The following is a 16,053-nucleotide window of genomic DNA, read 5'->3' as shown; positions in this document are numbered from 1 at the left end:
ATAGGGAGAATGCCAGGGGCTCTAGTGGTGGTCTAAGGGACAGCGCCTTTAAGGCAATGACATGAGAAAGGGCAAAATTAAATTAAATATCAGCACACATTGTAAGCCCTTCTGCCCTGTGCATTCTAAACGGACGGCAATCCCAACTCCTTCCTCCATTAAACCTAACATTCTGAGGTTCTTTGTTCCGAGCTACGTGACCTCCACAGGCTGCTGCTGAGCTACTGGGCTGTGTTCCCTGCTCTCTGAGTGCCGCACAACGCTGCTGTTAACACAGGTATTAAGGCCCTTGTTTCCCTTGCTCCCAACTCATTTCTGTCCTGACTCCACTGTAATGAATATATTCACTTCATAAACTATTTAGATTTGACTTCTGCTTTCAAACCACTCTTGTCTGCAGCCTGTGCGGCTGCAATGCCATTACTTGCTTTCATACATCAAAAGGCATCCAAAGTGATGACGCCGGTCACATGTCTAAAGGGAGCATGAGGGCTGTCTTGTGTAACAATGTTCAGAAGGGCAAAGCCATCATGTTTATGTGGTTTTTTGCTGTTTAGACGGTTGGCCGTATTCTGCGTCTAGTTGAGCTTTTCCCTAGGTGACGGTTAGGGGGCAATGACAGGGGTCGGCAAGTAGTGGGGGTGAGTTGGGGGGGCGGGTTGGGTTGGGGGGGGGGGGGGGTGAAGGGGAGACAGGCTACACATGTCAGTGGCTTGCACCGACATTGTGTGTGTTTATTTTCGGTTGCATGGTTACATCTTGGCATTCATTTACCTGGTTGAGAATTAGGTATATAATTTGTCCTGCATTCCCCCCGTTGCTATGGCCTGTACCATGGTTTGGTTGACTCGGCTGTGTAAGAAAAGCAGTTGAGTCCGGTTGAGACAGTGGAGAAGACTGAGGAAAATGTCAGAGCCCCGGCTAACGGGGAATACAATGGCTCGGGGCCACATCCAGTCAAGTCACTGTTGTGGTTAAGGTTTGTGTGCCAGAATGAAAAATGAACTCTCCCTTGAATTTTTGAAGAAAACAAAACAAAACAAGAACATCAGCAATGTGAACAAATAGACTCTTCCCCCCGTCCCCACGACACACATGTCTACTGGGACCTGGGCCAGACCACCCACAGCAGAGAGTCTGGGAGTCTCTGGGGGGGGGGGGCGATCCTCCTGTGTCAGAGCACCTGCCCGGGCTGGTGTAATTCCATGTCCTACCTGTAGGCGGCACCGTTGAGCTCAGCGTGAACCTGCTGCTGCTGCTGCTGCTGCTGCTGCTGCTGCTGCTGCTGCTGCTCCATCATCCCCCAGGGCGCCGTGGTAACAAAGAACTCTTTGTTGACACAGTTCCGTAGGCTGTCAGGGATGCGGCCTGTGTTTGTGGTGGTTAAATGACAAACTAGATTAATAATCCCTTGCGATTGCATGAGCATGCATTAATGCACGACTCGGTCATGCATAGTACAGTGGAATGAGTGTCTGGGTGTGTGTGTATCTCTGTGTGTGTATGTGAGAACGATCTTGTTTGTGCGTCTGTGAGAACGATCTTCTGTGTAAATCTGCATATGCGTGCAAAAGCGTGTGGGAGTATGTTGGGCTCTGTGTGAGTGCGGGTGTGCACGTGTTTGCTTGTGCATGTGGGTGCACGTGTCTGTTCATGAATTTTCCAGTCTGTGCTTGTGCCTGTGTGTGCAATGGTGCACGTGCGTCTATATGTGTTTGTGTTTTTGCATGTTTGTGTGTGTGTGTGTGTGTGTGTGTGTGCGTGTGTTCGTGCGTGTGTTTACCGGTGATGGCTCGCCGTATCTCGGTGGCGGCGGCCTCCCTCATCTCCAGCGAGGCCTGTTCGCTGTACCAGGCCGTGTGCGGCGTGCAGATCAGGTTGGGGGCATCCTTCAGCGGGCCCTGGCTGAAACTAGACACATGACAGCAGAGGGAGAGGGACAGAGACAGGGAGAGAGACAGAGACACCGACAGAGAGAGAGAGAGAGAGAGAGAGAGTTCAAGTGTTGTTGAATCATGCAAGAATAAGCTTCAACACCCCCCAAAAATGATGAGTCTCTGCAGCAAACAGAACAAAACCCCAAACCTTATGCCAGTGTGTGCCTCGTAAGCAGCACTAGTGTAAACGTGCAAACATGGGGACAGACATGTGGCATCACTGTAAGTTCATGTTGCTTTTGTCTCAAGCCAATTCCCATTGCTCTATGTCTATAGAGTGGCTCAGTGGCTCATTGGACCAGTGTCATTGGCCGGTTGGGGGGGGGGGGGGGGGGGGGGGGGGAGAGAGTGGCCTGGTTGGATGATCCCTACCTGAATGGTTCGGATTCATGGACGTCCAGGGCTGCCCCTCGTATCCGGCCCTCCTTCAGGGCCTGGGCCAGGGCCTTCTCATCCACCAGACCCCCCCGCGCAGAGTTCACCAGGAAAGCGCCTTGACGCATCTGAACACAGACACACACACGGACGCACACACACAGAGACACACAGAAGGGAACAAAACAAACCTTCAGTAGCGGTTTGGGGTAATTACAGCTGAGAGGACTGGGAAGCAGCGACGCTGTGAGCAGCTGCCGGTTGGTTTGGATTTTTGCTCCGTCTCTCTCCAGATGGTTCCTGTTGGCTTGGTACAACAGGAACCTAGAGCAGCAGAAGACGTTTGTACAAAGAGCATGTAGTGGAAACATGTGGGGTCTGATGTGCCGCCAATGTATCAGGCATCAAAAAGGAAGCAAAGCGACAAGGTCTACGTCTCGACGCGGAAGAGCTCCATTCCCTTTCAAAAGCCGACAGAGAGCATGCAGTTCATAGAGGGAGCTGTAGGGGGCAGCCTCGCTCAAGGGGCTTGCCGTGAGAGTGCCTTTACCCCCCAAAATCTCCTAAAAGTCCAGGACTCACGAGGTACTGAGATGTACGAGAGTGAGTGTGTGCCCGTGTGTTTGTATGCATGCATGTATGTGCGCATGTGTATGTGTCTGCATGCATGCGTGTGTGTGTGTGTGTGTGTGTGTGTGTGTGTGTGTGTGTGTGTGTGTGTGTGTGTGTGTGTGTGTGTGTGTGTGTGTGTGTGTGTGTGTGTGTGTGTGTGTGTGTGTGTGTGTGTGTGTGCGTGCGTGCGTGCGTGCGTGCGTGCGTGCGTGCGTGCGTGCGTGCGTGCGTGCGTGCGTGCGTGCGTGCGTGCGTGCGTGCGTGCGTGCGTGCGCGCGTGTGCCTGCGCCTGTGCAGGCACTCGTCTCCCTCTATCCAACCCGCAGGCCCACGCCCGCTCTCCCACCTGTTTGATGGTGAAGTCGTTGATGAGGTGGTGGTTGTGCTCGTTGAGGTTGCAGTGCAGGGACACGCAGTCGCTCTGGTAGAGCAGGTCCTGCAGCGTGTAGACCCGCTGCACGCCCAGCGAGCGCTCCAGGCCGTCCTGCAGGTAGGGGTCGTAGAAGATGACGTTGAAGCCGAACACCTTGGCGCGCACCGCCACCGCCTGGCCCGAGCGACCTGGGGAGCGCAGCGGGACATGGGGGGTCATCACTGGGACCTGACGCGGATTCAGGGTGACCATATATTACAACAGGGTGAAAACGTTAGAATGACATCGTTAAAATATAACACGGATCGCTTGGCCGGTAGACTTTCCACTCCGGCTGGTAAAATGGCAGATTTATGAAAGTGCACTTTGGATTGCTGCAATGCTTTCACGGGGGTGACTTGCAATTAATGTTGCTTTGATGCACCACAACATTAAACATTCATATTCAATGAATTTGCCGACCAAATTCCAGAGCAGACATAGAAGGCCATAGGCCTACCTATGCCTCAACTTCCTCCATTTAAGCACTGCCAAGACCACTCAAATATGAATCAATTACGGGTTCTTGATGTTAGGGGTATGGGGTAATATTTGCTCAAAAGAAAAGTCTGGTTTGGCATTAATGAGGAGGTTGTACCGCTCCCTGTAACACTGCTGCAGTCGTAACGTAGTGAGACCATGAGATGTGGAGAGACAGACAATCTGCATGAAATCTGCTAGGACTAAAATACACACGGCGATGGTAGTCTCAATGCCACTTCTACATTGGTATTGCGGACCATTGGTGGCCTCGAGCTTTTCACAACTCACGGCAATCCATACTGCCCAGTACCACACGCTGTGATGAACTAAAGCTAGCTTCAGGAAAAGATTAGTTTCAGCGCGGAACAATGCAGGATGTGGAGAAGACGGCAGGATTTTCCATAGTATGTTCATTACTGGGAAAATAACCTGCTGTTCTGCATTAAAGGAAAACCTTCCCGAGTTCAATGGTACGTATCAAAGGGAAAAAAGACATAGGGAGCTATCTAACCTTGGCTTGAAGAGTCACTATCCACTACAGACGCTCAATACATGAAAGTTACGTACAGCCATGGACTGTGTAGCAATACACACACATTTAAGATCTTACTCTTTCGCTCGTTGCATGAAAGTCCTGGGCAGGTATTGATTTGCACAAATTCACACAATACAGCACCATGTAGGGCTGTAAATCATGTACATTTTCAGTCGAATAATTTAGTTATTATTTCATCCAATGAATACAATAAATAGTATCAAAGGCTCATGCCACGAGATGTCTGTGCTCGTATTATCTGACAAGTAGCCATGAATAATGGAAGTTTTCATTATAAAATGATCCATGAACAAAGTATTTGACTTCCTGAAGCTTTAAGCAGCAAATGTTTTGTATTTGTACTTGATAAATGACTTAAACTATCGCCAAAATGGGATTTGATACATTTTCTGTAGATCGCCTCATCGACTTAACTAATGCAGCCAAGTCCTCCTATGCAATTCCCTCTCCTCGTTATCCATTCTACTCCCCACCTCTACTGTTTATACTCCTTCTACCTCATCTACTCTTTGGCTCCCTCTACTCTTTATTCTCTACTCTTCATGCTCCCTCTACTCTTCATGCTCCCTCTACTCTTTATGCTCCCTCTACTCTTTATTCTCTACTCTTTATGCTCCCTCTACTCTTTATTCTCTACTCTTTATGCTCCCTCTACTCTTTATTCTCTACTCTTCATGCTCCTTCTACTCTTTATGCTCCTCTATTCCTCATTCTCTTCTCTTTATAGTCTTTATACTCTTCATGCTCCCTCTCCTCTTGGTTTCCCCCGCTACTCACCGAAGCCGATGAGGCCGAGGGTCTCCCCCCGGATGCGGGCGGCCCCCGACGCCACCTCGCGGATCTGCTCCACGCTCTGCACCCGCGTGCCCTCGCGCAGCGCCTGGTAGAGCCAGGTGTTGCGCCGGTACAGGTTGAGGATGTGGCACAGCGTGGAGTCGGCCGTCTCCTCCACCGCCGCTGACGGGATGTTGCACACGGCGATGCCTGGGGGGCACACACAACCGTCCCAAGGTGAGGGGAGGAGTAAGCTATTGGTTTAGTTGTTTAACAAATCGTTTTTTTAAACGTGAATGGAGAGGGACGTTTAGATGAGGGTTGAGGTGCCTTGCTCAATGGGTACCGGACAGGGGCAGTGGACATTGGGGTTCAAACCCAGAACCTCAGAGAGGTTCCCTCTCTAGAGAGTGGTTAGACTGTTATATTTGTTCATTTCCATCTGGAATTAATAAAGCTTATCTGATCTCTTTATTCAATTACTTGATACAATATTCTAGTGGAGTAGATTGAGATATTGTAATAGTTGTTGCCTTGTGATCTTTATCTTCCTTTTTTCATTTTTTTAGTCCATTGGGTTTTTAATTTCTAGCTCCGTTATTGATATTGTCAGATTGTTTCCCCATTTTATGAGAAACCATAAAAAGTATTTTATTAATCCCCAAAGGAAATGTGGAACACTCATTCATTCTTCTGCAAGAGACTAATTCACTACACTTTTGTTGGATACATAAATAGTTGTATTTTGTGTTATCATGATATAAGAACTACACAACTGCATAAGAGCAGTATAATATAATCGGTTTCAGATCTAAATGGGAATGTACTGTTATTATTTACTGTTGTTGTTCTGCATATGTTACCACTGACATTATATCAGATTATCTTTACGTCTTACTTTTTATATAAATAAAAAAAACACATTGTCTACATCCATGCGTGCCTTAAACCTCCTGGACAAAGATTTTTCCTTTGCAGTCTGTCTTTGATCCACCGTATGTCCGGCCTGTCCACGGTCACGTTCCTGCGTCATTGACTAGCGTGACATGACAGGTCTTGGCCCTTGGAAGATTTCCCAGAATTCCCCTTGGGGGGACTATAGCAGTTTTCAATCTGTGGGCCGCAGCCCGTAAGTGGGCTTCAGCAGGGGACAAGGCGATTGCAGGGATGTCCCCAATAAAACGTTTTTTCATGCATATATATATATTATATATATATATAACATTTAATTGGGGACATCCCTATGTATATATATATATATATATACACACTATATGAATGGCCTGTATACCCTGTCGATTTCCTTTTCATTTCATAAGGATTTCTGGATAAAAAGATCGACAACGAGTATACTGAATATTAAGGAATAATATACATCCTGAAATGTTCTTATTGTGTCTATCTGTGTGTATGTGTGCGTGTGTGTGTGTGTGTGTGTGTGTGTGTGTGTGTGTGTGTGTGTCTCTTAGTGTCTCTGTGTGTGTGTGTGCGTTCCTACCCAGCTCCCCGGCTGCCTTGATGTCGATGTTGTCGTAGCCGCTGCCGATGCGGATGATGATGCGCAGCGCCTTGAACTTCTCCAGGTCCTCGCGGGTCAGCGTGATGGTGTGGTACATCATGGCGCCCACCGCCTCGTTCAGCACCTGGAGGGGCAGGAGGAAGGCATTAAACCTCAGTTATACGCTAATACAACTTTTCCACATGCAGTGCCAGTTTGACATTTTCTCGTTAATGAGTGTGCCTTAAGCAACAATATATTAAAAATTAAGCTGATTTATGACACAGCGACCAAAAACATTTCCAGAACACCTGGAATTGTACTATTTCCATATAGTCCAGAATCATGCATCAATATTTTTAATATTTTTATATTTGCAACAAGGGTTTACAAATTATAATTACATATGTCCCATCTTAAAACACCATTTTCAGAAACTCCTTCAAAAACATATTTGCACTGTGAGAAATGTAAAAAAACGAGAATATATGAGAATGCTGGTACCATCCAAATCAATATCTTTAAGACATGTACAGCTTTGCAAAACCATGTGAAGGCGATGCATACAGGCCTCTTCTCTATTACTCACAACATAGGACCGTTTTAATTAAACTATTAATTTATCCCGTTTCAGAAAACTACTTACTAATTGAAACATATTTGCACTGGGAAGAAATGCCAAAAACAGAATAAAGTGCAAAAAAAATCGGTAGTGATGATTATGCTGCTGCATTGTGCTGTGAATTATTTTAATAATAATAATAAAATAAAAATATTTTTATTTTATTTTATTTGTTCAAGTGTGCCCGTGATTATGCTGCCCCAGCCAGTGGTGGCACGCGTGCCTAGGGTTGCCGACCCCTGCTTTAATACAATTAACTACTTGAGCCGGCACAAACAAAACAATCGGTCATGATAGCCCATAGCCGATGGATCGCTCTAACATGTTGAAGCTCTGCATGAAGGGCCTCAAAATGTGATATTGCTAACTGTAATCTAGCAACGCTACAGTGAAACAGTGACTATAAATGCCACGGCGGTGCAGGGACTCTCCGCACTGAACCAACAGTTTACTTCATAATGATAAAAAAATATGGAAGGCCGTTTTCCGCAATGCGCTCCCAGTCCATGATTCAAAGCCTCTGCTTCGAAAAGCGCTTGTAAAATAAAAGATGCCCTGTTTCTAATTATGTCAGAAAGTTCAGGGGATTTACAAGAGCTTGAATCTGCATTATCTCCAGTTACTCACGGATTGCTTACTCAACTGTCAGTTGACCGGCCAGTGGTGTGGTAGCGGCCCCATGAATGTATTAAAACAATATCATTACGGTTTCATACCAGCATTGGGTGGTAGGCTGCATGTTAGTATTGGGGTTGTGGGCAAAGCTGTGTAATCGGATGCAGCTAATTTGTGGCATTCTGAAACAGCCATCCAGATTTTAACACTCCTGCGGCTTACAGAAAATGCAGTTTTATTTACGCTATGTGAACCTGACCTATAGTACTAGCAGAGCTACAAAAGATTGACTTTGACACTTGCACTGCACTGCCGAATAACGCTGGAAAACCAGAGTGGGTGAATAAACAAGAGGTTTATATCCACATACCACACAATAAACTGCAGTAACCTGACCAGGATTTTCTAAACACAGCGGTAAATTTACATGCAAAGAGAAAGCGAACGTCACAACGCTGGAGGCGTCGTTCAAGGCTAACGCTTTGCACATGCCCCGGTGTCATCACGTGAGCTTTAAGTGCTCCGTGGCTCCACTAGTCGCTGGGAACACCGTTATAAATCAACGGGGTAAGAGGCTGGCTGATGCACGAGACAATGGGGAGTGGGGAGCAACAGCAGAACAACTTGTATAGACCTATTGGTTCAATGATCTATTAAGGTTGGGTACTAACAGGCTGCTGAGTCTTTCCAAAAGACACAGCTGTCCATCCAACATTTTAGAACTGGCGAGTCATTGTGAAATGATATTCGTTACCCCGCCGGAGCTTCAGTTCTATATAAATCACATATAGGGGAGCTTCTGCTTTATTTATCTCCATGGGTTTCACAGGCCCGCCCATTGAGGATTGCAGTCTGGCACAACACTGTTATCAGCTATCGTCATGGTCAGGTGATTATATCTTTCATAAAGGAGAGAGGGAAGAAAATAAAGGTGATATTGGTATACCAAGCCTGGTTCTCTCGCCTGCTCCCCAATCCTCCCAAAGGCAATGAATGTAAAAACAGAAATACAAGCTCCGACATCCACTTTCTTTCTGTGTTCATGCGTGCGTATTGTGCGTGCACAGTGTTTGTGTATTGTGTGTGTGTGTGCGTGCATGCGTGAGTGTGTGTTGTGTGAGGGGGCTATGTATGACTAGTCTTCAAACAGATCCGACTTTTACATCTATTGCCTTAGGCACCTCTGTGATTGCGACGGTTCGTGTGTGTGTGTGTGTGTGTGTGTGTGTGTGTGTGTGTGTGTGTGTGTGTGTGTGTGTGTGTGTGTGTGTGTGTGTGTGTGTGTGTGTGTGTGTGTGTGTGTGTGTGTGTGCGTGTGTGTGTGTGCGTGAGAGAGACAGAGCGAGATAGAAAGAGAGGGACAGAAGATGTGTGCGTGCAGCAGCAGCAGCAGCATGTGTATCTGTGTACAGGGCTCCTATTGTGCGGCTGTGTGCTGACCGTGGGCGCGTTGGGCGGGTATCTGTGTGTCCAGAAGGCCCTGTTTGTACTGGATTGCCTTTACAGAACATTTCACTGGTGGGTGTGATGTAAGGGACAGTATACACTGGCGATACAGCAGAAAGCTCGCACAAAGGCCAGGGTTTTGTTTCCAGGCACCCACATTCATAAATGGCGGTTGCTGTGTTAGGTAGTTACAGCTATATTAAGATGACACATCCGACATATAGGGAAATATGGGCCACTAGCTTTTATGGAATTGTATTTTTTATCCACGCAGTGTCTTGATCTCTATTTCATACACAGCATAATATTGACATGCATTAACCAAACACAGTGTAATGGAATGTAATGAACATTCTCAGATTGTTTTATTTTGCACTTTATCGTATCTGCTTGTTTTTTTGCTACACAGGGCTAAAGGTGTCTGGTCTCTTCCAGGGAGGCGCAAATAAGTAGCTGTCCTCTCCCCCTTGGCAGGCAGTGCACGGGACAACTAACTGCACCGTTTACAGCTCTAGCTGCCCAGTGTAATTGCAATGCAATTCCATCACCAGCACTTTCCCTCCTTACTTGAGACTGCAGCAAATGGACGGCAGAGTGGGAGTTGGGGGGGAGGGGGGGGGGTGAAATGGGCTGATATGGGTTAACAACACGCTGCAATGCTGTTACCCACTCACAGAGAATACACAGGAGGGAGGGAGGGAGGGAGGGGGAGAGAGAGAGAGAGAGAGAGAGAGAGAGAGAGAGAGAGAGAGAGAGAGAGAGAGAGAGAGAGAGAGAGAGAGAGAGAGAGAGAGAGAGAGAGAGAGAGAGAGAGAGAACGAGGGACTGGGGGGGGGAATAGAGGGAGAGGGGGGAGAGATAGGGGGAGCGGGGGAGAGAGAGAGAGAGGGGGGGGGAGAGAGAGAGACATTTCTGCTCCTGGACAAATGCAAAACACGCAATTAAACAGTGATCCGTCTTGCCACAGTCCCATGGCCCTTTCAAAGCGACTCCTAGATTGGCCCCTCACTGCCGCCGATGAAATCTAATGGAAAAGATCATTCCGAGGCGCCGTGGGCTCGTACCTTCTCATGGATCTCCTGTGTGGACTGGGCGTCGCAGAAGGCCACGGTGGCCAGGTCTTTAAGGATGGGCATCTCCACTGTGCAGTCCCGCCCGTCCAGCAGCGCCACCAGGGGGCGCGGGTGCATGGGCCCGTTCATGATCTGGGGCCGGATACCTGGAGAGAGAGAAGGGGGGGGGGGGCGGGGGGTTAGAAGGGCCAGCATACATGAGACAGCCTACGTGGGATAGCCTCTAGGCGTAAGCCTACATGCGCAAGCGTAGATGAGTTAGCAACCGTGTGTAGGCCCACAGCCTTGAGCGTACATCAATTAGCCTACATATGCCAGCCTCCGTGCGTCAGCCTACGTGCGTTAGCCTGCAGCTTTGAGCGTGCATCTATTTGCCTATGTGTGTTAGCCTACGTGAGTTAGCCTACAGGTGTGGAGGAGCACATGGCGGTGGGAGATGAGAGGTGATGTGTGGGCAGGAACAGAAACAACATCTAGCGCCACAGCGGGAGGAAACGTTTGAACATCATGTGTACTTTTCTAGCTTGATATTCCACAGCAGTAGTACACTGGCTTGGGAGTGTGGGGGGCAGAGGATGTCCTCGCGCGGACACGCACACGCACACGCGCACACACACACACACACACACACAAAGGTCAATAAAGTACATACTGGGATTGACCCGCTTTCTGCTTTGAACCATTGTTATCAACTCCAACACAGGTCGATGTCAACACAAATGTGCTCCTCTTTGACGGACACACACACATACACATTTATGAACAAACACAAACATTCACAAACACATATTTATATAATATTTATAATCAAACACACACACACACATGCGCACACACACGTACACGCACACACACACACACACACACACACACACATGCACACATCCAAGCTGATAAAATACTAGCCCCCTCACTTGTGTCTGATTGCTGCTACACACACTGTTACCAGGCAACAGGTCCTTTCACCCCATGAGGTCACTGCATCCATTATCCAATCACCACACAGAGGCTGGCAGGCCTAAGGTGTGAGCGTGTTGTGCATGTGTGTGCGTGTGCGTGTGCGTGTGTTGTGTCTCTCCTTTACCGCCTGTGCAGCAGTGAATGGACTGACAGCATTTGGCTGATGGAGCGGCACTGAGCTCCAGAACTGCCTAAAACCACCAGCCTTTCAGCCGTTTGGCCCCTTTATGTTTTTTCTCACGGGTCTTTCATTTTTCCTACGTCATTCCTTACCTGCGGTCATCTCAATGTATGACGATGCATGCGTGTGGGTGTGTGTTGCCTACTATTTAAACACGGTGGTGTTCAACTCCTTGCGGTGTCCGAGTGTAGACTATAGGAGGGGATAAATGGACATAGATTCTGGCACACCTTTGTCATGGATATGGTCACTCTTGCTCTCAGAATGATAACAATGCACAATAACTCGGGAGATGGGTGCACACACACATGCCTGCATTGATGGGATCGGGTCCTCTTACTGGAGATGGCCAATGCGACCACAATATCTCTGTTGCGTAAATGTGATGCCCTTCAGCGATACACTGGGTACAGTGGGAGTGTGGAAACACTCGTACTACAGGAGAGAGGGAACACACTGGGCCGTGTGTTTGGACCCAGATCAACTCCATATTGTTTTAAAGAGAGGAGTAGCAGGGAGTGCATGGGAACAGAGGAGGGAGGGTGCTCTCTACGCCACTCCCTGGCTCCCTGCTGCCTGTTGTCATGGTGATTAGAGGATTTGGGCAGGATTATGAAATATTTTATTTAGTGGCATCTGTGCTGCTGGGGAGGACATCAAAGCCCTTGCCCTCTCTCTCTCTTTCTCTCTCCCCCTCGCTCTCTCTCTCTCTCCTCTCCCTCTCTCTCTGTCCGACTCTCTCTCTCCATTTTTCTTGTTCTTTTCATCCTCCTTTCCATTTCAGGGAACACTAGCAGTTTTGTAAGAATGATAAGCAGAACATGCAAAACAGAAGGCACTTCCACATATATATACACAGGGAAAAGCGCACATAATTTTTTCCCCTGAATACACAAGCACTATTATTAGGAGGTCAGAACCTACAAAATGCACCAAATGCACCAGCCAAGATGGCAGAAATCTGAAGGACAATTTACTGCCTTTTCATGCTGCCGTAAAAAAAAAAAAAAGACGATGTTCCCTGCTTTTGTGCAACAACTCAAGGAAACAATTACGCTCCCCTTCAGAAAAATCTTTGACAGTCTAACACAATTAAATCTGAAGCATCGGCTCACACTGAAATCATATATGGCTGAAAAACAAGATTGAACGTGGGAAAAAAAAAGAAAAAAGAACATCAATACAAGATGGAAGAACAAGATGGAACATGAGATAAACAAGATGGCAAAACCAGACGGAACATGGAAAATAAAGATAGAACACGGGTGAAACCAGAAGGAACAAGGGACAAATAAAGATAGAACATGGGTAAAGCAAGATCCTGTGAGAGCTACCCTGATGGCCGTGACCATTGTCGGATCCTGCAGAGATCAATCAATATCCATTGACCGGCATTCAAAATATCAAGGGAAATGAACTAATTATACCGTGCTGGTGGCTTTGTAATGTAGTGTAATGTAGCGCACCGCACGCACGCACGGCACGCACGCACGCACGCACGCACGCACGCACGCACGCACGCGGCGCGCGCTACAGCGAGAAGAGGAGGACAGTGGTGGAGAGCTGGAGAAGCGTGTTTATATGCAAATAAACCAACATGTGTAGGAAAACACACAGGCTTGTTATCTCTGTCCATCAAAGCAGGCGGGTGGGCAAGGCAAAGCACAAACAGCTTTGCGAAAACAACGGCAAAACGATGGTAAAGAGCCCTGTGTGAATAGCGCATAAAACCACTGCAGTAAGGGGGGGCGTGCAGAGGAAGTGTAGAAAGGTAAACACGAAGGCCAGAAGTAAAGGAACACAATGATAGGAGAGAACATAGGTGTGAGAACAGGGGGATGAGGGTGGAAGCGGAGAATGGGTGGAAAAGCAAAACAAGTCTGGGACTTTTTTTAATATTGTATACTATATCTATACACAAAAACAGGATTAAAAAAACATGCCTGCACTGTGGAGGAATGTGTTGGTGCCTCCACCTCACCTTGTTTTAATGAAGCATTCTGCTAGCCACTCTCACATTCTCAACCCCTTTCTGTCTGTTGCTGTTCAGCAGAGTCAGGATGTTGAGTGAAGGCAGGGTGTGCGACGTGCCTGTGTGCCTGTGTGTGTGTGCGCGCGTGTGTGTGTACAGGGGGGGGAGAGGGAGATGTCAGCCAAACACACCTGGGCATTCACAACTTTCCATTAAACCACTGCTTCATTCTGGCACGACCACTAGCACAGAAACACCAGAAACACAACACACACAAACTAAAAAAATATACAACGAAATAAGAGTTGCAGCAGAATCCTCCTCCACGAGAGCAGAATCATGCAAGTGCGTGTCTGGAGAAACAGGGCAGCCTCTGGACGAGGCGGCGTCATTCGGAGAACTGGGTCAAAGCAATGGTGAGTAATTATTTCCCGGTGGCTTATAGCCTCTCTCTGGGGCCCAGCCGAGCTGGATGCGGCGGCACTACGTTAAACACACCAGGCCCACGGGCTAATCAGGTCCTATGAAGCTGGGGACCCCTAATCACTAATACCTGCTCTGTGACTTGATGGTTTTAGCGTTTTATGTTCTTTTTTGCTGCTACACAGATCCGTGCAATGAACCAAATAGACAATTAAATAAAGAAGATTTCTGTAACGAGTACATGTATGCACGCCTGGAAAGCACTCGATTCCCAGGGTCATCACAAAGTAGGAACGGCTTCTCGCATCCACTCGCAAATAGGAAAAACCAGGGGTCCTGTGATCCCCCCCCGCCCCCACCATCCAGCCCACCACAAATCACGCTACACACACACACACCAGCCCCACGTACAGTACACCCCGCCACACACAAACCACAGCCGGTGTGAGGGCACGTCCTCAGTGCCTCCAGGCCAGTGACCAGGCCATGAGCAAACTAGATTATCTCTCCTGGAGGACCGGTATGTTACAGCTGCTCTCCCAGGAGTTTCACTGTTGCTCCCGACCGCGCTCCGCCTCTCTCGCTCTCTCTCCGTCTCCGTCTTCTCTGCCCCCTTTTCTCCCCCACCTCTCCCTTTCAGTCTCCATAACTATCTATTTCAATCACTCCATCCACGCTGCATCTTGCCCCTCTCTCTCAGTCTCTGAGCAAGCTTTTCCTCTCGCTCTCTTGCTCTCTCGCTCTACGCAGTCCCTTTCCCTCGCTCTGATTTGATTTAAAGGTGCTTTGTTGGAATGACATGCAAACTAATTCATATTGCCGTGCAAGTGACGAATAATGCAATAAAGTAGTAATAATTACCTTCTGCTCTTTATAGACTGGGTTGAGCAATGTGTTAATAGTAATGTGTAAACATTACATCTCTCTCTCTCTCTCTCTCTCTCTCTCTCTCTCTCGTCTCTCTCCTCTCTCTCTCTCTCTCTCTCTCTCTCTCTCTCTCATCTCTCTCTCTCTCTCTCTCTCTCTCTCTCTCTCCTCTCTCTCTCTCTCTCTCTCTCCTCTCCCTCTCCCTCCCCCCCCCCCTCCCTCCCTCCAGTCAGAACCAGAACTGGGCCGTAGGAAAGCAGAGACAGTGCAGACCCCCTCTGACTAAACACAGCTGGACAAGGAGAGGACATAAAAAAGCCCCGGTAAAACATTCATCTTGCTTTACCAAAGTCAACAATGGATACATGTTCTCCTGGAGGACGGTTCTGTGTTCTCAAGTGGCAGCAACAACACCAGTTTAAAAAGAAAAAAAGAACTTTATAGTTCCATGGTTTACAGAAGGATGCATTAGCCAACGGAACTTTCAATGGAAACTCAAAATGGCCGTGCCATTTTCCTGTTATTGGACCCAAAGTATTTGTCGACCAAGATCGCTATACGAGCCATAAGTGCATTCATGGGGGTGGTGGGGGACAACGGCTGGCCTCAGCGTGGTAGAGCGAGGTCCGCTGGGGCATGGCTGCACTGCAGACAAGCGTCTCGCCCCGAACGGCCCCCTGACCATCAGCTCCGTAGGACCTGAAATGGGACTAGGGTTTAAAACCGCGCTTTAGCTGACGCTAATAACATTCTACATGATTCCCTGCAGAGTATGAAAGATTCTGGCACGGCCAGCCTGCGCTTTTCTCGACCGCAAATGGATTACAGATGTTTTCACGACTAGAAAGCCCATTTGGATGGCGATGACAAAAATAGATTGTCCTTTTTTTGGGATAAATTAAAGGAGTTGAGCTTGCAGAGAAAAAGGCCCGTTCCCTCAGTAAATACGATCTGTTGTTGTGTTCGAGGGGAGCGGGACTCATTAAGCTGGCAAACAATGAGTCGATTTTCAGAAGGGACAGAAGTTCTTCTCTGCTAAAACACAGCACACGCATTCACCGCGTCGAGCCAATGACAGCGCTCACATCTTATCTATTTTATTTGGCTAGGGGGCAATCTTTGAAATTGTGTTTCAGAATGACGCACTTAATCAGGTATCTCTATTTCCTGTACACCCACTCTGGGACACGTTTTGAAATCGTGTTTTGCCTTTTTCTCATTGGGATAGCGTTTAGAGGGGAAGTTCA

The 16,053-nt window shown here is 47.8% G+C and overlaps 1 protein-coding gene across 3 annotated transcripts in view; it reads right to left on the bottom strand.

Moving 5' to 3' along the window:
- Positions 1–16,053, bottom strand: part of ctbp2a (C-terminal binding protein 2a) — a 40,630-nt gene that overhangs the window by 2,341 nt on the left and 22,236 nt on the right. For 2 of the 3 annotated variants that reach the window (XM_060073265.1, XM_060073263.1), the window contains exons 2-8: positions 10,395–10,549; positions 6,648–6,792; positions 5,153–5,359; positions 3,271–3,485; positions 2,310–2,440; positions 1,784–1,911; positions 1,215–1,368 (exon numbers count right to left, since the gene is read on the bottom strand). In XM_060073265.1, coding sequence (XP_059929248.1) covers positions 1,215–1,368; positions 1,784–1,911; positions 2,310–2,440; positions 3,271–3,485; positions 5,153–5,359; positions 6,648–6,792; positions 10,395–10,549 — 1,135 coding nt within the window. Of the gene's footprint in view, positions 1–774; positions 853–1,214; positions 1,369–1,783; positions 1,912–2,309; positions 2,441–3,270; positions 3,486–5,152; positions 5,360–6,647; positions 6,793–10,394; positions 10,550–16,053 lie in introns of all 3 variants that reach the window. The other variant, XM_060073264.1, reaches the window with a different exon arrangement.

Source organism: Gadus macrocephalus, chromosome 15 (genome assembly GCF_031168955.1).
Source record: "Gadus macrocephalus chromosome 15, ASM3116895v1".
NCBI lineage: Eukaryota > Metazoa > Chordata > Actinopteri > Gadiformes > Gadidae > Gadus > Gadus macrocephalus.
Note: the sequence above shows the minus strand (reverse complement) of the source record. Positions and strands in the feature narration are given on the sequence as shown.